The 22,845-nt window shown below is 42.5% G+C and overlaps 1 protein-coding gene across 10 annotated transcripts in view; it reads right to left on the bottom strand.

Moving 5' to 3' along the window:
- The window catches only part of CELF2 (CUGBP Elav-like family member 2), a 386,169-nt gene that overhangs the window by 239,205 nt on the left and 124,119 nt on the right, over nucleotides 1–22,845 (bottom strand). The window contains exon 1 of one of the 10 annotated variants that reach the window (XM_069801588.1): nucleotides 10,613–10,946. The exons of 6 other annotated variants lie outside the window; for them this stretch is intronic. In XM_069801588.1, coding sequence (XP_069657689.1) covers nucleotides 10,613–10,686 — 74 coding nt within the window. In that variant the 5' untranslated portion in view covers nucleotides 10,687–10,946. Of the gene's footprint in view, nucleotides 1–10,612; nucleotides 10,947–22,845 lie in introns of those variants that run through there. 3 more of the 10 variants (XM_069801589.1, XM_069801590.1, XM_069801591.1) reach the window with 3 other exon arrangements.

The raw sequence follows: 22,845 nt of genomic DNA, 5'->3' as shown, positions 1-22,845 counted from the left end.
AGGAGACTGGAAAAAGAGTTTTAGCTATGTTGATGGATTTTTAAAGTGCTAGATGCTAAGCTTCTTCACTGATAAAAAATTGAAAGTTCTTCCAGCTAGATCTATAAGAGTTTTCATTATTTACAGCATATTATAGGATTGGATAAAAGGGCTTTGTTTGCTGGTTCTTGGCAATGTGATTATTTGCTGTTAAATATTTACAGATTTTTTTTTTGCCCAAAGAGTTTTGGGGAAAGAGAGGGAAGTTGATTTATTTCCTTCTAAGTTTCCATGAAGCCTTCCAGGTTCACATTCAGAAATTATCAGCAGCAATTTTGCATTTTCTGGGATTTGAGGCTTTGCTGAGCTTAAAAACAACATCTTTGTTCCTGTTAACACAAATGATGCTCCACTTTTAAAATATAACATTAATTTTAAGTGATTACTTTCTCTGCTAAGTAATCCTAAATTTGCATCTTTTATGAAAGTCTGCCTAAGTCCATACCTTTCTCCCCCCATTTTCTTCTGCACTTCTCCCTTCCACAGTATTCATCTTACCCAGGCACCTGGCATCTCTCAGCTCCAAGTTTGCTCCATATCTGTGGCTTCAAACCAAACAGGAAAATCAGAGACCCGACTGGCTGAAGTCAGCAGCAGTTCTCTCCATTTCCTTTCCCACCTGAGTAGAAATGGAGAGCCTAATGAAGCTCAGAGACCTTCAAATCCTCTGAAGGCCAGCCAAGTAAAGAAGTCTAAGTATCCCCTGATGGGGAGGTGAGGACAGAGGGAGCAAAGAGGTACAGAAACAGCCAAAAAGTCTCTAGCTTCTGCAGAGCTTCCAGGTAGCAATACTGGCATCTTAGCAAGCTGAAAATTGTTCCTTTCTGAATCCCAGCATGTATCTCTTGCTGCGAGTAGCCTGCTGTTCCTCAACAAAGACACACAGGCAACAACGATGCTGCTGCTGCCGGACCTTTTCCCAAATCCGATATACTGTACATGCAGGGGGAAGAAGAAGTGACCTAAAGGAGCCTGGAATACTTTGAAAACACAGGAATCAGCCAGTGCTGTCGAAGACTGCTTGGGCCAAACTAAGCCTTGTAAGCAATATTTCTGGCTGGAAAACAGATCTCGCTCCTCTGCGAATTACTGCATGTTTGTTCCAAAGGAACGGTTTGCATAGGACATTGAAGAGTTGCTTCTGTCTCACTTTACAAGGACAGCTAGGAACCCTGCGTCAACATCTACAGGGCCATGTTCTAATGGCTATTGCAGAAAAAAAGCTCAAAAATACACAGAATCTGCCCCTAATCCATTATGCTCTACAATACATAATAAAGCATACAAAGCTTCATTCCATTCCAGTGAAACACCCCAGGAACAGCACAGACAGGAGCATGGTAAGAAGATATTAAAACTCTGAGGTTTTCCTATTCTACGCAGCCTTGTCTTGAAGATAAATAAACGTCGTCTAGCAAGTGAGATAGTAGGCTACACTTAAGCAATAATGAAACCAGTCAAACACAATTGTTTTAAAAATCTGTCATACAGTGTTGGACTTTCTTTGACTATATCTGAGCAGTGTTACAAAGCTGCTGCATTTACGCTTTTCTCCACAGACAGCAAACCAACTTAAAAGGAAAAGTTGTACTCTGTCTTCTGCGGCCAAAAAAGAGAGATGTATGTCGGTGAAAGCTGAGAGCCCTCAGGCATTGAGATGAATCCTCCTCTCTGGCAGAGGGGAAAAGGTTCACCAAGAGTAAAAGAAACTCCCTGCCCCAACCCGAGATGTGTGAACATCTCTCAAAAGAATACCCGCCCAATTAAAATCGACTTGTCTTCCACTCCATCATCAAGATAGCAACTCACTCTGCTAGCAAGGTAGAACAGTATCTGAAAAGTTAGCTGCCTCACGTTTCCATGTTGAAGTTCACTCTGAAGCGAGTGATGGGAAAAAGACTGCAAAACCCATTTATACGATTGCAATACATGGTTCAGAGCTGGACAGCCTGGCATGGGACGCGAAGCCCAGCATTATGCATTCCTCATTCAAGCCAAGCTCCTGTAAACCCATTGGAAGTTTGGCTTGAACACAGACAGCAGGCTATAGTTGGTAATAAAATATCAGATAATAGTGCTTTATGTGTCCAGAGATGTTCTCTTTTTCTAAGAATTGCTTCACTTGTCATCTGTTTTTCCACGTCCTGCAAAATTAAATGCTAATTTTATTTCTTCCTCTTCCCCCTGGTGCCCTCCCACTCAATACTGATCTCCAGAAGGAGCTGGCAGAGAAACCTGCTGGAGAAAGCCAGTGCTCACCTTGCAATCCTAAAAATTCAGTGCTTCAAGGAAGAAGTTGCATTACATGGGTCAGTTTAGGACAAGGGGAATGACTTTTGCGATTTTTTCCCTGCAGAGATCATCCTGACCTGTGGCTATCCCTTAATTAGGCATTTATGGTTTTGCAGTAAAATCTCTGAAGCAGCCCCCAATCAGGATATTTTCAAGAATAAATTTTAAAGACTAAATTAATATCTAAAGTAATACTTACTGTAATTTCCTGAACACTTTTCTCTCTCTCTCTCTTTTTTTCTTTCCTTTTTTTTTTTTTTTTTGGACAGCAGGGGGTAAAAGTAGTTTGGATAGGGGGTTAAAGTATGAAAAAAAGGTTTCTAAGCAATAAGATATTGGAAAAAGCAATTAAACTGAATTTTAAGAAAATGAAAGTTCATTCACTGACTAATGAAATGATCAACTTTTCTATATGTTTATACAGAAACATTGCAGATAAAACAATAGATTATTTTTTTTCCCCAACAGACAAGACAACGGGATGAAGTTTACTAAAATGCACGGTGAAATCAAGCAAAACCGCAGCCTTTCTTGTGATTTCTAAATCTAAACTTGTGATTTCTACAGTATTTTGTATGAAAACAGGTACAGAACAGGGTTTTCTTTAAGTGATAGCCACTGGGCATGAAGTGTGTTTGACAACATTTCAGACTCCTAATGCTTGTTCTACAATCCATCTGTAGTAAAATATTAAAAAAAAAAAAGTGTTTTTTGATAAAGGGCATAGCCAGACGTCTCTCTCACTAGCAATGAACTGAAGATGAAGGCTGACAGATCCAAGCAATTGAATGAGTCAGGGGAAAAAAAAAAAAAATTAAAGAGAAGAAGGGAATAGATCACTTGATTTTGTAGATCTTCAAATATAGTTATCCTCTGCCAGAAGTTAATAACTTTCAATTACCTGTGTCTGTTTCAGGCAAATGAAGTGCACTTATATCACACCCAGCCAGGCACCGTCAGTGCCACCAGACTAAGTGCCACTGAGGTCTGGAGTCAGTGACACAACAAGTGGTGGGTCAAGCAAGCTGTGGATTTTTTTTTTTTTTTTTTTTCATCTCTGAGCAATTTAGTGGTGCAAAACTGTTGAGAATCAAGAAATGGGAAGAGCGTGTGTATATTAAACAAGAAGACAGCATCATGCCTTTGGATTAAGAGGATGAAGGATCTTCATTATTTTTCAGGGTTATGAAATACAAGATAGCTCTTGTCAGCTGTGACTTGCAATCAGACTGGAACTGCTTCAAAGGATATAGGATGTAGGAACAGAGTACAAGAAAAAGCACAGTATAATCTGGGACAGAAAGGGTTGTAGTTGGTTCAAAAGGAGCTACCTGTCCTCCCATCGTGGAGGCATCCAGCTACACTCACCAGCTAAATGGTGTGTGTGTGTGTCTGTGTACCTAGACATCTCTCTTACCCATACAGCAACTTTACTGTTGTCTAGGGGCCAGTACTGAAAAAGTTGTAAATTAGCGTTGCAATGAATTACCACCACTGCTGGGAGACAGTCAGTGTTAGGCCTTTCTGTCAGGACTATATTTTCTTTATGATGCTAACCTGCACGGCAAAAGGAAAAAAAAAAGTTTAAAAAAAAATAAAATCAGTAGATCACTAATTCCATTTTTGTGAAAGATCAATGGCTGCATCTCTGAAATAACCGTGGTCGTAAACTTTAAAACCCCAGAGTAAGATCCACAGAACAATTTAAGAAATTAACAGGGATGCGAAAATCATAAAACAAAATACTCAGGTTGCTGCTGTTGTTTTCTTGGCAAACCTGAAGTGGCTCAACTTACGTAGGCTGATGGGGAAAGAAAGGACGTGAATTCCCTGCATACTCCTTTGCAGAGGATGAGTGCATCCCTGGTGGCAGCAGGGAGTGGGGTGAGCTGGGCACAGCTAGACACCATTGCCTCCTTCCGAGTAACCTGGGCACAGCTGGACACATTTATCTTCTTCCAGAGTAACCTGGGCACAGCTGGATGTGATCATGTCCCTTCCAGCCTAACTGAAGGCAGCAGGGCTGGTGCATTTACAGGCACAGCGTAGGTCTCTCTCCCGGTCCTAAGCCATAACTCCTTCCCTCAGATGTGACAATATGCTGCCCCTGATAGCAAGCAATGGGTAAACGCACAAAATAACGCTCAGGAGGCCGATGCGGAGTCTTTCCCGCTGCTCTTGTGCCAATGTTTCTTTTGGAGCACTGCTTTTGAACTTGGCTTTAAGTATTGCCACCATTTGATAGGTAACGGCAGCCAGGAAAGGGAGAAGCTGTCCCAGGGCAGAGACCAGACTCAAGATACTTGGTCTTCTTCATAGCTCTTCTCTTCAATATAAACTATTTTTTATATTTGTGTAAATCCAAAGGAAAACAAAATAAATCACCAAACGGGCAGTATTGGTACAGTAGGCAACTCTTTTGTGAATTGGCTCATTTAGGCATTCAGTAATTAAGATTTAACACAAAACAGAAGCTGCTTTCAGATGTCATTTTGATGGCCAGATGATCTCCTCTTTATTAATATTATAATTTTAAACTATTGTCAGCTGATTTTTCAAGGATCAAGCTGTGAGCAAAGAGAATACACTGCTGAAGTGTGTCCTATTTACGTAACATAGTCTCAGTGAAAATGAGAGATTGATTATAAATCTGTGATACAGAGGATGGATAAACTGCACAACTAAATCTCAAGGTGCTTTATCTGGACGATAGGAGAGAATTTATAGCTTCAGCATCTGCCATTCACCTTTTCTATTTAACACCATATGGAAGAACACAACAGCGTTTAAGGCAACATATTTCTGAAAACCTTTACGAGAAAGCCAGCAGCTTACTGCAAATGAAAAATGAAATCCTGGAGGGAACACAAGCGCTTCTCTTCCTTTCCATAGGCATGCAGAACGCGGGGGAAAGCAATTAAAGTATGATGATTCTAAAGGGGAATAATTATTTCACAATTACTTGAGAACATTACATTTATTGCTCTAATTAGTTTTTATTTTCCAAATAGGCATTCTTGTTCCTGCATTTTTCTTGCACCTATGAAGGTTTTTCCTGTTTTGCCACTTCTTCGCTACGGAAAGCTCAGCCTTGCTCTCTACATGTATTCTCTATTTTGTGACTTTAGCCTCTGGTTAACCTTGCCCTGCCACCAGTTTGTTTTAATCAAAGGAAACCATGTCAGGAGATGCAACATACTTCGCAATTATATGAACACACAAGAAATAATCCGCTATAGGAAACACAGTTTGTAGAAATTAAGAAAAAAAAAAAAAATCACCTCTCCACTTCAGAAGGAAAGAGGGTTTTATATGCATAAACTATAAAACAATGATTTTTCTCTAGAGGGTTGTCTTGCCGAAGTGTTTTCCTTGCATTCCAGGAGCTTTTAAAAACTAGAAGATTTTGTACACCTTTCCCCTATATCAGTTGGGTCAAATATTTTTATATTAATATATGAATTAATTATGAAATTTGAATAGTCTAAATGCTCATAAGATATCAAACATCCTAAAATGGCAATGAAATATTTAGAGTTATCTAAGTTTTTAAAGCAATCATAACTGATGATTAATTTGGATGATGAATACATGTGGGGGAGGCTTAAAAACTTGTGAGATCATATCATAGGAAGCAGAAGATATATATAAATATGAATGTGCTGAGAGTTATTCTAGGTTAAATACTGAATGGGGTTCTAGACAGCTACTAGAAAAGATGATGGGGAAAAGGACACCATGAAACCATAATTACTTAATGCACATCCGGAGGTTTATTTTCCTTTCTGAAGCTCTTTGTCAACAGTCAAGAATTTTCTTCTTTTGCTTTGCTTTCCTTCAGTGGTGGCCCAAGGAATCTGTCATGCAAGTAACTTAGGTAAAAAGTCATAATACTTAAAATAAAGCTAGTACTGAATCAAAGTTAGAATAAAATGCCAGTATAAGGATGAGGCTATGGACTTAAAAAACAGCTGATGCCCAGCTATCCATTTTCAGTTAGCAATTCATGGTTTGATATCCTACTTATTAAAAAAACCCATATAGTTGAAAAATTATTTTTGACAGTATGGTGAGTTTTCCCTGCGGTGAAGTTTATAAAAAAAAAAGTTAATTTTATTATCTCCAGTTTATGCTGGAAAAAGTCCTATTTTGCAGGTTTAGTGCAGAAAGGGAAGTTTTGGTTTTTTAAAGTGCAAGAATGCCCTGTGACTGATGACATCCCTTGTTTAGTAAGCAATAAATACAAACAAACAAAAAGTATTGAAAATTGATCTTCACTGCCTTTTTAATCAGCATATTGCACATATATCTGATTTTGACTCATCTTGGATTAAAAGAGGCAGGAATTCAAAGGCCAAGTACTTTTAAGCATAATTGCCATGCAAACCATGCAGTTGCATGTGCACTGGTTTAAGCATCGCACATTTTATTGGCATTATACCCAGCTATCAAAAATAAAAGTCAAATTTGAGTTTGTCTCAGTAGTAACAAACACTATGACTCATCTACATTAAAGGTAATCCCAGGCAGTGGAATGTGTAATATAGAATGGAAATATCTTTGGTGGTATTGCAGAAATCAACGTGGGGGGTTACAACGATGAGTATTTAATCCTCAAAGCAACCACTTTACAACCATCCAGTTGGCATGTACATGTAAGTCAGTGAAATTACGAAGCAAATTACATTGAACTCACATTTTATAACCGCGCTTAGTAACCATTAACCCTCTCCTACCCTGTCCAAATATACACACATACACATTTCCACCTATGTCTTGTCTTCAAAATTGCTTCTTCCACACACTTAACACACACAGGCTATGCATAACGTCAGTCAATCAATTTCTGATCCTTTAACTAGAGCACTACGAAGTGGTCTCTGCAAGCATTTACAATGGCTAGAGCATCCAGCTTGCCACCTGCCCTCAAGAGCAAAAGTTCATGCATCTTTATGCTTCAAATCCTAGAGTATCTATTTTCCAATGCCATTTCATTGATTATTTTTTATTAGCAAAATTGCCATTCAGTTACTAACCAGGTACACTGATGTCATGCATACAGTTTAGCTACACTAAGTAGTCATGCTCAAAGTATCTGATGTTCTGTTTTACTTATATTTAGCTAGACAATAACAGCAGCAAAATTTGGAAGGAAGCAACAATTAACAGTCTCACAGGGGTAAGAGTGTTTTAACTTTGACAATTATCAAGCTGGCAGTTAACTTTCAGAATAGGTATGCACTGAAAGTTATTCCTTGAAAATTCTCCTTCTTTGTTGCTTATTGAAAGAATGGATGATTCTGAAAATAATTCCCTTCACAGAGAATTTTTAAATGTGTAAAGAACGGGAAGTGTAAGTGATAACTGTATGGTGCCAATTTACTAAAACATCTGATACGCCACCAGCATAAAAAAAAACCCCACAAATAAAAAAACCCCAACTTAGTTCTGCAAATTTTCACTGTGAAAGAGTTTTACATATATCTTGCTAATTGCCTCACTATGAAATAGGAAACTCCTTTCTGCTAAAGACCGAACTAAGCTATACTCAATGGCTAGACCAGATGGCGAGGTTAAAAGTTTTGTGCAGCATCGTAACTTGGAGCATGCTCTGCGATGCACTGTGCCACCCCGCTGAACGCTGCTGGCGTCTCGCTGCACGGCTGGGGTGGGCCAGCTAAAGGGGAAGGCACATACGCGCCTGTGACCCCTTATGCGTAATCAAACTGCGTTCTCGTCAGCACTGATTAGTCCAGAGAGTTGGGGACTTGCAAATAAAGGTATGTCAGCACTTGGCTAGAAGGACAAAATAAAGATGTTTTTAAAAGTGAATTACAGAGTTTTAGAAAGGTAGTGCAGCAAAGCTTCCACAGACAGCATTTAGTTTCAAGATATTTTTTTTTCAGGAATAGAAGCTCCCTTAGTTGACAGCAATTTAGCCTTGATATTAATTTGTATGCATGACACATGATCCCTTGAAATCATACATCTTCACAATTACTTAGATCAGCAGCAAAGCAAAGCTTGGTTAATACAAGGAAGCACATCACAACACGACCACTGATGATGCAGGAGGTAAAGTTTTTTTTTCTTCGAGAGATTACAAAGTCACCCCCCACCCCACTCCCCCCCCCCCCCAAAAAATATGAGGAACGAGCATCAAATCCTACAAGGATGTGGGTATTTAACAATTCCATTATTAAACCTCTGTATTTAGAGATCCACTTAGAAGTTGACATCTCTCTAGAGTAATTTTTGTTTCTTTGGACATACATTAAGATCTGCGTCTGATGAACACTGACTGTGTTTCAACCTGTGTTAAAATATATTATGGATGCTTCCCAGAGAAGAGGAGTATAAAGATAGCAATGCAGAAGGAAGAGTTTGACATGGTACTCCTCCCTCGAGGGGCAAGTCGGAGATAAAGTTATATAAGCCTAAGTGACAACAGGGCATCATCAGCCGCAGTTAATAGTGCCTTTGAGCTTGGAGATGTTTGTTAGCAATATCTTTTCTGACTGCCTGGAAGGACAGCAGGTAGAAAGTCTAATCAAAGCTGAGACGATGAAAACAAGGGAAAGCTCGGCCGTGGCAAGTCCCTCCAGTGCGCTGCAAAGCCAGCAATACCAATGTTCAGCTGAACTTTGTACCCTAACAGCCAAACCTACAAAATTTTTATGCAAAAGGGGAGAAGTACAGCACGTTTTCCGAAACTGACTGGTGCTGCTAAAAACGGGAATCTTACAACAGGAAAAACAAAACACAGCAGAGAACTTGTTTCTATTTAAGATCAAGAAACAGAGACAACGGGCAGCATTTACGCAAAAACCACTTTGCTGTCCTTCAAGGACTGTAAAAATAGTATAAGTCATCCGCGCCGAGTAGCTTCTCCCCCAGCCTCTCTCCCCTCTCCCACACACTTATTACATCTCCGCTGCCTGCAGGACTGGCCACCACTGAGTATCTCCGCACAGAACATTGCCGGTGCAAGGGAAAGCGCTCCACCTTAGGAGAAAGTTCGGATGCCAGTAAAGAAGGTAATAAAAGTCTGAATAGTCTTAGATGGGGGCACAGTATGCAACCTGATTTGTGCAAATCACAGGTGACAGTCTCTGCTGCACACACAGGTTTATTTACACTTGTAACTTAAGCGCTGCCTCAACCAGAATAGCTCCAGTACAGAGTCAATGCCAAAGCCTCTCGCTTCATTCTAATGTAACTCAAACCACATTTATCATCATCCTGACGAAAGACGAAAAAGGAACAAAATAAAAGACATTTCGGATACTATGAAAGCGCAGCCCAGTCCTCAGCCTTCGTATCTCTCGGCAAGTGACTATTTCCTCGTTTCTAGCTTGTATTTGTTCATATAAGGCTTAGGTTTACCTGAAAATCCCTGTCAATGGGCAATGCCCAAGGGGATGGTAATAGAAACTTTCAGATTGAGATTAATGGAGCAGAGCCGGGCTAGGGGAATACTTCTCTTTCTGAAATTCCAGCATTCAGAACCTTCCGACACACCTCATCCCCAGTTCAACCGCATGTAAACCAACCATCCTCACCCTAATTAACACTCTCCGTGCCAGGCAGCTGTCGGGGACAGGATAAATAAAATAAAAAATAAAAAAAAAAAAGGAAGAAAAATCCTCGCTTTCTGCCCGCTCTTACTCCCAGCGGATGCTTAGCATTTCAGTCGAATTTGAGAAGCCGAGGAAGCTTTTGCGAGGGGATTTTTTTTTTTTTTTTTTTTTTTTTTTTCCCCCGTCCCTTCTGCCGGGGAAGGGCTGAGCTCGCCCCGGTGGGTCCGGGCAGGGGGGACAAGTGTCCGTGGAGGAATTCCCGCCGGTCACGGCGGAGAAGCGCACGCAGTTCTGCGCGACCGCTCTGCCTTTCTCCACGTTGCATCAGCAGCATATCAAAACCCCGCACTTACCCCGCCGCCCCTCGCCCGCCGTTACCGACCTGCCGGAATACTAAAACACCCGGCTGCCGCCTTCTTGGGGAGGGGAGGGGGGACAGGCAACACGGGAGACCACCAAGTGACTTGGGAAGGGGGTGGGAAAGGGGGGGGAAAAAAAGGAAATAAAATAAAGGGGAAGGGGGGGTGGGGGGGGGAGTGGTGGGAGGACCCCCTTCTCCTCCCGCCGAGGGGCTGGACGGTGCGGGAGGGACCCGGCCGAAGCCCCGGGGCTCGGTGCCGGGCGGCGGGGGGGACCCGGGGCGGGGGCTGTGTGGTGGTTTGGGGGGGGGGGTAGCCGGCGGCAGCCCCGCTGCCACTTACATTCTGTCAGAGACCAGCAAGCGGCCGTCGACCATCATCTCCGGAAGGAAATCCAGCTTGAACGAAGAAGTCATGCTGGGCTCCGGGGGTCGCCGCGGCGGTCTGGAGGGAGGATGCGGCGGGGCTCGGCGGATCCCACAACTGCGCCGGGCGGCGGAGAGGCAGGCACAGGTGCGGAGGCCTCCCCGCGGCAGCCGCCAGCCCCGGCAGTTGTCACATTTCTCTCCCCCTCTCGGTGTGTTTTTTTTTCCGCCAATCCCCTCCGAAATCGACTGCTGAGGCAACTGGCGGTGGAGCGCCAGGTGCTGAGCGGGAAGGCGGAGCCATCGCCCCGCTGCGGCTCCCCGTTAACCCCTGCGCCCCCGGCGGGGCCCGCCGCCGCCGCCGCCACCGCCGCCTCCCCGGGGAGAGGCCTAGCACCGCCACGGGGGGACGCGGGTGGTGGTGGTGGTGGAGGTGAAGGGACCCGGACACGTCGCCCGGGGCTCCCCGCGGAGTGTGTGGGGGGGAGTAAGGGGCCCGGGGGGGGGACGACGACGACGGGCACGGCCAGCGCCCGCCAAACTTTGAGGGCGGGAAGAGCCACCTCAGCCCCAACGGCCGGCCGGCCGCCTCGGCGGCGCTCCCCTCGCGGCCCCACGATCACGGTCCGGGTGCGCACACCCCACACACACCATTTTAAGGGAGGGAGCCTTGCCCCCTTGCCCTTTTTTGCCGGACACCGGCCAAACCCCCTCCCTCTGCTTCCGTTTCTACGAGCGCACCATGCCAGTGGTTTGCACCTGCCACCCAGTAAGGGTAGGAAGGCGAGGCCGCCGCTGCCAAACTGGGAGCACTGGGAACGTTCAGGCAGGTTGCTCAGTACGGGCTCTCTCCCCCTCAAATCCCCGTTCGGACCTCGGCACCCATCGAACGCTCCAAGCGATGTTACTGGCTCGCTGGAGACTGGTAGTGACTCTGGCCTCGCTGACCAAAAAATAGGGGTTGAGAACAAGTAACGGCGGTAAATCCTTCCTCGGGGCTGCAACCTGCCAAAAGCCCCTTCCCAGCCCCGCTGCGCTCGGAGTTGGCCACAGCCAGCGCACAGAACCGACGCCTCCGAGGCGCACACAAAATTCCACGCGCACAAATAGCTGGAGCCACCACCACCACCCCCCCTCCGCTACCGCCCCCTGAAAATCTGTATAAATTTTCCTTTGCATCTCCAAAACCTACTTGCTTCAGTACAAAGCAGCTCCAGGCAAAGGAATATTAACATATTTACGAAGATTACTGGATGATCTGAGCTGTCTAGACAGACAAAACGTTTCTCTGCGTTGTGTGTGCTTCTCCTTCTGAATCTCTCTCCAGGTTCTATAATTTGATTTGTTCTGGATAATCAACACTTGAAAAAAGTAACAAATGCAAACTAAAACCGACGATACTTAAACTTTTCGAAGAGTATCCGCAAATAAAATGAAATTGACCAATAAATAAATATGCTATCGGTCAGGCCAAGTTTTAGTTAAATTTTGACCAGCGTTGATTTGGTAATAAAAATATAGACCAGGCGAATTTTCAGAGTCCGCTTTATTGCACTAAGAGACCTTTCCATTTTAAACAGTAAAAAGGAAGAAAAACCCCTCAGGCTGCTAAAATTTTTGCCTACTTTGCAAGTCTAAAGAAAGAAAAGGTTCACTTTGCCCTCAGCGTAATCCCCGTAGGACAGCTGCAATCCTGAACAGATATCTATAGTGTTATTAATCTGCTCTGTTCTATATGTTCGCATACTGTCCTCATCACCATGGCACCTAAACATCTACGCAGAAATGCACAAAGCAAAGCTATGGCTCCTCTTCACTAAATTAATGGCGATTCCTCTACGCCACCCATCCATCGCAGCATAGGACTATACGGCGGATAAAAAAACCGTAAGTGTGAAGTGGAAATAAAAGGAGAAACCAGCACAACTTTCTCCAGCTGGATGCAGCCACCTGGGTTTTGATTTGAGGCCTCCATGGTGGTTAATCCAGCCCAGAGCAGAGTTGGATTAACTTTCAATTTCAAGATCTTGCCACTGCAGAAGGGACAGGTTCAGAAAAATACAGGCAGCTCAGTGAGGATGAAGATATTCTTTTAAGTAAACAGTCTCCACCCTCACTTCAACCTGTGCGGCTGGATCTGTACCTCTTCTTCATCATTTTTTTTTGGTACATGTTAAATCTAAGGGAACTTCAGTCTCACCAGCCTGTTGCTTTTAAGGACCACAGTCCCACCGCTGCTGGCTGAAAAGTAAATCCACGCTTCGCACAGGATGCGAAGGGGGAGGAGGAGAGGATCACAAATAATTTTACTTAAAATCTGTGTATGGAATAGTGAGATCTTTATAAATTTGCCCCATTTCACAAGGTGTAAGTGCTTAAAAATGCTTCATTAAAACGTATGTTCTTTTGAAATATTTATTTTCCTTTTAATTACATGTGAATTAGCTGGAAGAAGCTGTAGGGAAGCCCTCTTACTGACTTAAGCCTTCTCAGCAGTTTGTTAAATTCTAGCCTCAAATCCCTTGAGGGAATAGTGGATTCAAAGCAGCTTTTAATCATACTATAAGGAGGGTGAAGTAGTATGTAAGTAGGTCATAGAGAAAGCATTACAAGTGCATAGGTTATTGCTTTAACAACTACAGTGTAACACACTTTTCAAAGCACATTTGCTTTTGCCATTTAAAAGTTAGAGGCAGGAACAGGGTCAAATGCAAAAAGAAACCCTCTCTCTAAAAGATACCGAGATATGACTCAAGGAGTGCTTATAGGGAGAAACTGCATTCCAATAATTTGGTTCTCAAACATAAGTTATGTGGTGTCTACGTACGAATTAACTCTCAAACACAAAGGGCAAGTGGCGAAAAACAAAAAACAAAACCCTGAATGTTTCACACGCTGTTACAGGCTTAGCTCCGTTATTTGTAACGTTAATGCCAGTTTCTTGACCGGCACATGTGTGCAAAATAGCAACTTTTGTTAAAAATGAAGGGGGAAATGGAAGCTTTGGTCCGTTACTATAGTACAGAAGGAAATGGGGAGGGGGAATGGCAAATGAAGCTGCATTAATTTTCACAGCATAAATCAGACAATAGATCTAAACACTGGCTTAGAGGAGCTGCATTATTGCTGCGCTATCGCTGCCCGCCGATATTAAGCTTTTTCAGCTGGTGGAGCATATGGCAGTTTTGAGGAAGGAACCTGGAATTTGGAATCAGCGATTCTCAGGCTTTAATCCTATTCCAGCTACGAATGTCGCCTCCTATCCATCCTCCCCTCATTTCAGAGGCCCAGACCCCGCTTGCCCCTGCAGTTGCATCGTTTTCTCTCTGTGCCTCGGTTTCTCCATAGGTCTAAGTGGGGCAGATGAAGCAATTCCACCTCACATTTCCAGATTAGTCATCGTTCAAGCGGCTTTTCAAACATAGAGCTATATGCAATTTCTTCAAACAGCTCAACCTTTGAAAGCCGAACACCTCTTCAGAGCAAAAAAACCAAAACCCGCAAAAAGTTCAGCTGGAGAAAGACAGGGGTTGAGCGGTGGATTGTTGTTGAGCGTATGAGCTCACTCTGACATCACTGCCCACGGCTTTCATTCGGCGAGAGACAAGGAGAGCAGACACCCCCTTCCCTTCCAGATCCTGCAGCCAAATCCAGCGTGGAGCTCGCATCGCGTCCCCGTGCCGGACCCCCTCCTCACCCTTTCCTTAATTGCCATTCTTTTAATCAACTTGCCCCCCAGTATCGGGCCAAGGAAATGCTACTGTTGGAAGCACTTCAAGGGAAAGTTTCCGAATGACTTCACTCTCTGCCGAGCCTGCAAGGCAGTATGAAGAGAGTTCAAATCCTCTGCTTTATTCCCCTCTAAGCCAATGAACATGCTCGGGATTCAGCTTATCTCTGGCATCAAAGCAAGTTTCTAACAGAAGCAGCAGAAGCAGAGCTCAGCGATGGCGGTGTAAATTTGGAGCGAGCTCAAATGACTTCAGTGGAATCATTCAGGATCTTCCACTAATGCAAGGGGAAAAAGAAATCTGGTCCAGATAGCGTTAGTGAATGCAAATGAGGTGTTCGCTATCTTTCACAAAGAAATAACTTTCCAGGCAAACCATGAGCCTGGAAGCAGCAGCATGGCTAATAACAGAAAGTACAGCATTTTGGTTTGTGTAGCGGGAAATGAGCCTACTTGCATATAAGGGAGGAAGCCCATCAGCTTAACTTTTAGCAGCAGGCTTCTGGAGGGACAAGAAAGGGGGGGAAAAAAAAAGTAGAAAAAAGAAAAGCAAAACACACGAGCACAAGTTACACAAAGCTTTTCAGGAGAGCTAAAGAACAGTGTAAAAGCAGTAAACAATTAAAGCAAAAAGTAATGCATTTCTTTGAGTGGCAAAAAGTAATGGACCCTATTCTGCACGTTTGTGAAGACTGTGATTATTTGTAACAAATCCATCTTTGTCAGTTAGAACTAACATTGGCATAAAGTTTTGCATTACGAAGCCTTAACCTTCCAGTAAGGATTTTTTATTTGCGAAGCCAAACACGCAACCATCTTCCCTTAATCTTATTTTGAGAAATAAAACAATTTGCATATAACCAAAACCCTTTTAAAAAGAAAATTCAATTATTGGTTAAAGCTGATCAATGAATTTTAAGTATTCAAATCTTAGCCACTTGTGAGGCTCGCCCCCCCACTTCCGTAGGCTATTGTAGCTAATCAGTAATTTTCAGAAATAAACGTCATGTAAAATTAGCCCTGTGAAAAGGTACCTCAAATTAAGCATTTCTAGAGCTTTCACTTGAAGCACACTGATATTATGTAAACTTGGTTGCTATAGTAAAACTTCCCACTCACATCTTTTTTTTTTCTTCCTATTTTATACCACTGAAGAGGTGATTTCATCACACTGTGGGTATAAGGCCTTTGTTCCATTTTGTGGGTAATAACTCAATCTTTCCGAAAACAATTAGGCAAGGTTTTATGGCACAAGGCAGACGTTACATGTGATGGAGGGCTTTTAGGAAAGGCCTTTAATTTGGAGGAACGCCCTACTTTGTTAATAGCGTGCACATACTTGGGATAATCAACCATGACCCTCAGGTCCAATCCCGCATAGTGCTAGTGCTGAGCAGGAGCTGCCCAGTACCATTTGCTCCAGTTGGGCTATCCATGGCACTCAGCACTGTATTTACCAAATACTAAAAAGTAAAGTAGTAACAAGTAAATATTTGCAAGACTAAGTTTTACTGTCTTGTTATTTATTTACAGCCCTGTTGAAGAGCATCGCTATCAATCTGTAGGTGTTGCCTTTGCGTAGTGCCTTGTGCATATAGACACAAGGCCAAGGCTTTTGTCAACCCAGTCCTACCTCAACTTGACAACAGGCATTGACTGTTTTTTCCTCTTTTTTCTTTTTAAATTTTTTTTTCCTTTTTTAATGAACTACCTTATCTTCTCACCTCCTGACTGATTCCATCAACAACCACGACCCAAGCAGGAGAGAAACTGGGGCACTGTATGCACTGGGTAGAGCTGATTTCCTACTAGACAGCAGGTACATTATTTATGGTCAAAAAAAGCACCTTTCCAAACAACCCTGGAAGAGGGAACTTAATATTGTTGGATTTGGCTATTATATTATCTTCATGTGATAAAGTGTAATTTTGTATTACTTAGGATAGGAGGAATCACACATCTGGTGCTCTTGCCTGTGTTGCTGTGTCCTCATAATGTGCAAAAGCCCTGCTTATGCCTTCACAGGGCAGGGGAAAAAGCCCACCCTAACAAAAAAACCTTCCTCCCCGCCATCCAAATCCACAGGAATAACTACTAGGAGACACAAAACCTTCCCTCATTTTATGTATATTTGAGATTTCTGAAGATTTTGCCCAGCTAGGGAGGCTGGTTACTGGGAGAGGTGCAGGATCAGGGAAGAGGATGGTGAGGATGGGCTGAACACAGCAAAATGCAGGATCAGGAGGCAATGCTGGAGGGCAGCTCCAACTCCAAAAGCAATGGGCAGAAGCAAGTGTGAAGTTCTAACGTGGCATCAGCAAGGCAAGAGGTTGGGTAAGGGACATCAAATGAGACAGGAAGCCAAAAGTAGACTTATTTTTATAAACAAAATGTAAAGAAACCTGAGGGGTTTATTACAATATCTGAATTAACGTACTGCACTCCACTTCTAACAATAGGATCTTCATAAGGTTAACCTCCATCTTCCCTTCTCATTCACTTCTACCACATATTTTTCTTTCTTTTTCACTGCAAACGATTGGATCTCACCTTACGCTCAGATTGTAACATCTTTAAGGTAGGAAATTTCACAGTTCTTTTTTTTTCATTTGTTCGTGAAGTGCCTAGCATACATCTCAGTCCTCAAAAATAACAAACAATCACCCTGATAATATGTAAAGTAACTATCTTTGTTTGACATCATTATTTCCCACAGACAGAATCCATTAAACCTCAGACATGAAGGACGGAAAGAAAAGGCTCCTGCAGTAACTGTAAGGCATTTAGATGTGCAGAAAACTGCACTGTGCCTGGTTTTGGGTCCGTCTGTCCCCCCCTCAAATGAACAGTGTAAGAATTGCTACATAGGTCAGATCAAAAGGTCCACCTAGTCCATGACCCTGCCTCTCATAATGGCTTGTAACAGACGCAAAGAGAAAAAGCACGTGTATGGCAAGTGCATGTTGATCCTTCCAGCCACCTTCCAGCAACCAGTGGCTGAGGGACTTCCTAGAGCCAAGGACTGCATCCAAACCAAGGTGTTTAACAGGCTCAAAATCGCCAATTCAATTTTTTCCCCAAATTCTTTCTCTGAAAGGAACACTGATGAAGTCGTATGTTTATTACTCCCAGAGCTGCCTGTTAAACAGGCTGTTCTTAAGAATTTCCTGAGATTTGGGGCTCAGTACAACAAAGAGGAACATTGGCTTTCTTTTCTGAAGCAAAACATTAAACCCAACTTAGTGTTTAACATAAAATGTTTCACTTTGGTACAGTCACAATAATTCATCTGCAACTTTTTAAAAAAACCCAACCCATTGATAAAACAATTCTGCAAGGGAAAAATGCGGAAACCATGAGGTGCCTAGGGCAGGCATCTAGTTTGGCATCCTTTTGTGAGAAAGGCTCTTTAGGAAAAATTTTGGTCACTTTGGATTGCTATATTTGGGGAGGGGGGTTAACTGAGTTGAATATATGTTCATCAGCTGTGCACAGACAAATCTCCATATGATTCATTGGAGCAGCACTGCAGAACACCTGGTGTTGCCGATGCAGTTCTGTTAGTGTTTTGTTATTTTTAAAGGGGGTTATATAACTCTCTCATTAAAATTAAATGTGGGCTGAAATGATGCAGGCAAATTCTCAAGCTTTAGAGTGAGCTTCTTCCTCGCAGTTTAGCTGAAAATAGATCATTTTTAGGCAGAAGAGAAGGAAAATGAAACCAAGAGGTTGTTACAGTTGAAAACTGAGTCTCTAAGAATTTAAGTTTTCTGATAATTCACCATTTCCTTTCTAGAGGGCCTCAATTCTTCAGATGCTGACCTGCAGCTTCCAGGGAGAGCAGGTGCAGGATTTGAATCTTAAATTCACTCCGCAGCACAGCTATCGTATCATCCACAGCTATCTACACTTGCAAGGTTCAATTTCCAGATGATCTACATTCGGGTGCCCTTGCTTTTCTCTTCACTCCTCTATTTGTCTAAAAGGGGTAGTAAATTCCCGTATCGTCCCTCTGATTTTCTATCATTTTTTTCCCCCTCCAACCCTCTTCTCTATCTTCCTCCCAGTGACAAGACTGTTGTCTGGCATCCTCAAAGGCTGCTCTTGAAGATGACCTGCTGATTTGCTGCCATGGGAACTCCAGACCGAGGACTGCATTTACCCCTCGCACACCAAAGGGCACAAGCAACAGTTCCCCATACCACCCTTCTCGCTGGTGAAAGTTTGCCCTCCTCTATTTCAGAAGCCTTGCAGGGACATCAGAAGGCTGTGCCTTAAATAACAAGAGTGCTGCAGCCTCTCCAGCATCCAGCAGCAGCCACTGCTGAATTATTCGGAGGAAGGTGAAAAAGTCTAACAGCATATGTGAGCATGCAAATTGCTTTTCAAAACTAGTGGAGAAAAAGCTTAGGCAGCAAAGCATGAGAGTTGGGAAAAACCCTCTCTAATATAATGGCAGAAAGCATTATCTTCGTATAAGTGCCATATTTAAAACTTCCCAAGCAATTTTATTGGTAACCCTATGCTTTTGAATCAGAGAGAGTTAACTTAAAATTAGGTTATTCTACCTGAATAAGGGATCCAGGCTAACACATCAGCCACTGAGTATGCTACATGGAGAGAAAGCAAGTAATTCTCTCCATTCCCCACCCTCAAAGACAATCCTGGGTGTTTTAATTGAAATAGAAGGATCATTTTTACTTGGCTGCATTTTGCAGGGCAGCTTGCGATCCACACTGTGTCAGTCTTGTCAGTGCACTGGCAGGTTTACAGACCTACGATACTTTCCTACAAGCACCGACTCATAATAGCCTAATCCGGTAATGTGGGCTTAATGCATAATATAATTTCACAAACCACCAAGAAACTGAGTGCAAATCTGGGAGTCGATGCTTTCCAGAAATGTCAATTTAGCCATTAGTTCAGAAACCCTGAAAATGGATCTGTCTGATATTAGCCCACAAAACGGTCACTGATCCTTAGACTATCAGAGAAAACAAAGTTGTGTGTGAGAACAGCTAAAAACCTTTTTACATCCTGCTTGAGCTGATTACTAGTTACGCTATCTCAGTCTCAAGACCGGAGTGAGAGATGAGAAAATTAGGGTCCAGACCAAGATTTACACAAAATTTGGGAAAATTCTTGCCCCTTCCATCCAGTAAAGATAGTTAACCTTCAGTGCATCATTAACTTGCCACGAACAGTATTAAAGTGACTTTAATTGACACATATTACTTCTGCTGCAGAGTGAAATAACACAAAGGCAAAACAAAACAAAAGAAAAAAAAGCTTTTTGCCATGGCAAGAGTGTTAGGGGGAAAAAAAAAATCCCGTTTTTATTTCCTCTGTGAGGATGCCAGCAGTCCTGTTTCATAAACTCCAGTGATTCATCACCATCCCAGGCAGCCAATCATTCCGCAGGTCAAGTAGAAATGGGCTGTAGAGCCAGCAACTCCTGCTGCCCTGATAATGCATGTCATTCCAGGCATGGCGACATGCTTTCTCAACAGCTGCCATTTTCAGTTACCTTTTCTATGGCTGACATACAAGTAAATGTGTTGGAAGCAGTAAAACAGTCATAGGAAAGCAGTTGCAAAGATAAATAGCACCTGCACGTGATAATCTCTAATGTCATTAGAGAGGAAAGAAGGATGTGTTTTGAAACAGAATTTCTTTCTTCTGAAAGCATCACTTGACTTCGGGGGTTTATGTGAGTGTGTGTGTGACTGAGAGTTGGGGTTTTTTTTCTCAAATAAACATCCAGACATTCGTCTTGGTTATAAGCTTAACAGATATAACTAGGGGAAAAGGTGCGGGAAAAAACCCCCAAACACCCAGCATAAAAGAAAAAATCCTCTCGCAATTCACTTGTGAGAAAGATTTTGTATAGCTAGATTTTGCTTGAATTCAGTAATGCTCACTTTAAGAAGCACAACTGCTCTAATTACAGCAAAAGAAAAGGATTTTCTTTAGATGTTTCTTTTCGGTCTTTATTCCTTATAATCTAACTTACATTTCATGAACTACTTGTTCAATAACTGTCCTCTGAATTATATGTAGTTGAATACTTTTTTGGAGATGGAAAGCGAGTGGGAGTTTTGAGGGCACAGGACTACAGAAATAAACACCCTCGATGAAAAAATGTTTAAACTTATGTGCACATGTCTATGTGTGTACATATGCACACAGTTTTATACCTGTATATTAGGTACAGAGTGTGCATAACTTATATGCATATACCATGTAAAGACCCTGTGCCTGCACACAAATGGTAAAAAAAAAAAAACAAACCCCAACCAACAAACTGTTCGCAATAACAGTGCTGGAACAAGATTTCAAATGCATAAGATTATCCATATTAATTTATGGTAATCTACAAATGAATGCTGCAGAGACAGTACAGGTTATCCAAAATGGTACTTGCATTTAATGAGAAACTACCACAAAATATCTTCAAGACAGATTTAGTTGCATCTTCTAATACCTCCTGAATTCATATCATGCAAAACACAAAGTACAAGCTATGTTTCCCCTTTGGAACAACTGGCTCTTGAAATGCCAATGGAAAGCCAAGCTTTTCTCTCCATACAAAGTCCTCTTAGCCATCTTGCTTTCAGATTTCATCAACTTAGGTGTTTTCAGGGCTGTAAGCAGTGAACTTTCCATCAGCAGCATCTTCAGCTAATTAACCCTCCTGATTACAATAATTAGTATTGATTCACTCCTGAATGACTTCTTAAGTATTCAAGCACAATCTACACTTGCAGTAAAACTTCTAGATATGAATATTAATTGATGCTCTCCTTTGTTTTGCAGCCCCAAAGGTATAGTTTGCAATCTTATATAGAATCATAGAATCATAGAATAGTTTGGATTGGAAGGGACCTTAAAGATCATCTAGTCCAACCTCCCTGCAATAAGTAGGGACACCTTCCACTAGACCAGGTTGCTTAGAGCCCCATCCAACCTGACCTTGAATGTTTCCAGGGATGGGGCATTGACCACCTCTCTGGGCAACCTGTGCCAGTGTTTCACCACTGTCATTATAAAAAATTTCTTCCTTCTATCTAGTCTGAAGCTAACCTCTTTTAGTTTAAAACCATTACCCCTTGTCCTATTGCAACAGGCCCTGCTAAAAAGTTTGTCATCTTTTCTGTAGGTCCCCTTTAGGTACTGGCAGGCTGCTATAAGGTCTCCCTGGAGCCTTCTCTTCTCCAGGCTGAACAACCCCAACTCTCTCAGCCTGTCCTCATAGGAGAGGTGTTCCATCCCTCTGATCATCTTCGTGGCCTCCTCCGGACCCGCTCCAACAGGGCCATGTCTTTCCTGTACTGAGGACCCCAGAGCTGGATGCAGGACCCCAGGTGGCCTCTCACCAGAGCAGAGTACAGGAGCAGAATCCTCTCCCTCGACCTGCTGGTCACACTTCTTCTGATGCAGCCCAGGACACAGTTGGCTTTCTGGGCTGCAAACGCACATTGCCAGCTCATGTCCAGCTTTTCATCTACCAGTACCCCCAAGTCCTTCTCAGCAGGCTGCTCTCAATCCCTTCATACTTAAATTTGATAACAGAAACACTTCAGTTTTATTCTCATTTAACAAAGAGAATATTAACATGTTGACATTAGAGATCATTGTGGTTCATGAATCTGGAAAAAAAAAAATAGACAAAGACTCCAGGCTAATAAATAAATATAATTCAATTCCATTTCCTCTGGCAGCATGGAAAGCTGGTTCCCACATTAAGACCTATCCTGCTCTTGCTCTGACAGGTAGGACCGAGAACGGTCTTTCTTTTTGACATTACACCTGATCATTGCAAGAACAAATAACAACTCATGTAGAGTCTGAATTAGCTCTCTTAGCACGGTTGTGGAAACAGATGTTGCCAAGTTTGACAACTGCAAGGCACCACATTGCTTTCTGAATGGATGAGATTCAAACCAGGTAACACTAAGGACACCTGCGATGTTCAAGCATAAGATCTCTAAACCTTTATAGTCTCTCAAAAGCCAACACTTCTGTAAAACATGCTAAGAAATGGCTTGTGTTACAGATTTGCTTCACCTTCTTTGATGTTAGTAATAATTGTTATGGCTCAAAAAGCAATATTTCAGTAAATATGCATAGAAAGAATTTTTTTTTGGAGTAGGGTTCACACTGAATAATTCAAAAATTAGTCTTTGATGTGAATGCAATGTCCGAAAATACCCTTGGAAAAGAACAAAGTAATTGGCAATCCAAGACAAAAACCTGTAGTACATGTATTTTATGCAGCATTTTATTTGATAACATAGGAACGACTGTAAGTTTAATATGAACTCACCTGTGAGAAAAGTGCTTAGGAAGCAGTTTTAGTATTGAATAGTCCTTAAAAGTGGCAGCTGGGTATGCTGCCCAGGTGTCTGGTGGTGGCTGCTACAAAAGTGGCATTCACCCTACTCTGGGCAATCACTAACAGGGCATTTCCATGTAAGCGA

This window comes from Haliaeetus albicilla, chromosome 14 (genome assembly GCF_947461875.1).
Source record: "Haliaeetus albicilla chromosome 14, bHalAlb1.1, whole genome shotgun sequence".
In the NCBI taxonomy this organism is placed as follows: domain Eukaryota; kingdom Metazoa; phylum Chordata; class Aves; order Accipitriformes; family Accipitridae; genus Haliaeetus; species Haliaeetus albicilla.
The sequence above is the reverse complement of the archived record's forward strand: the minus strand, read 5'-3'. Positions and strand labels throughout refer to the sequence as shown.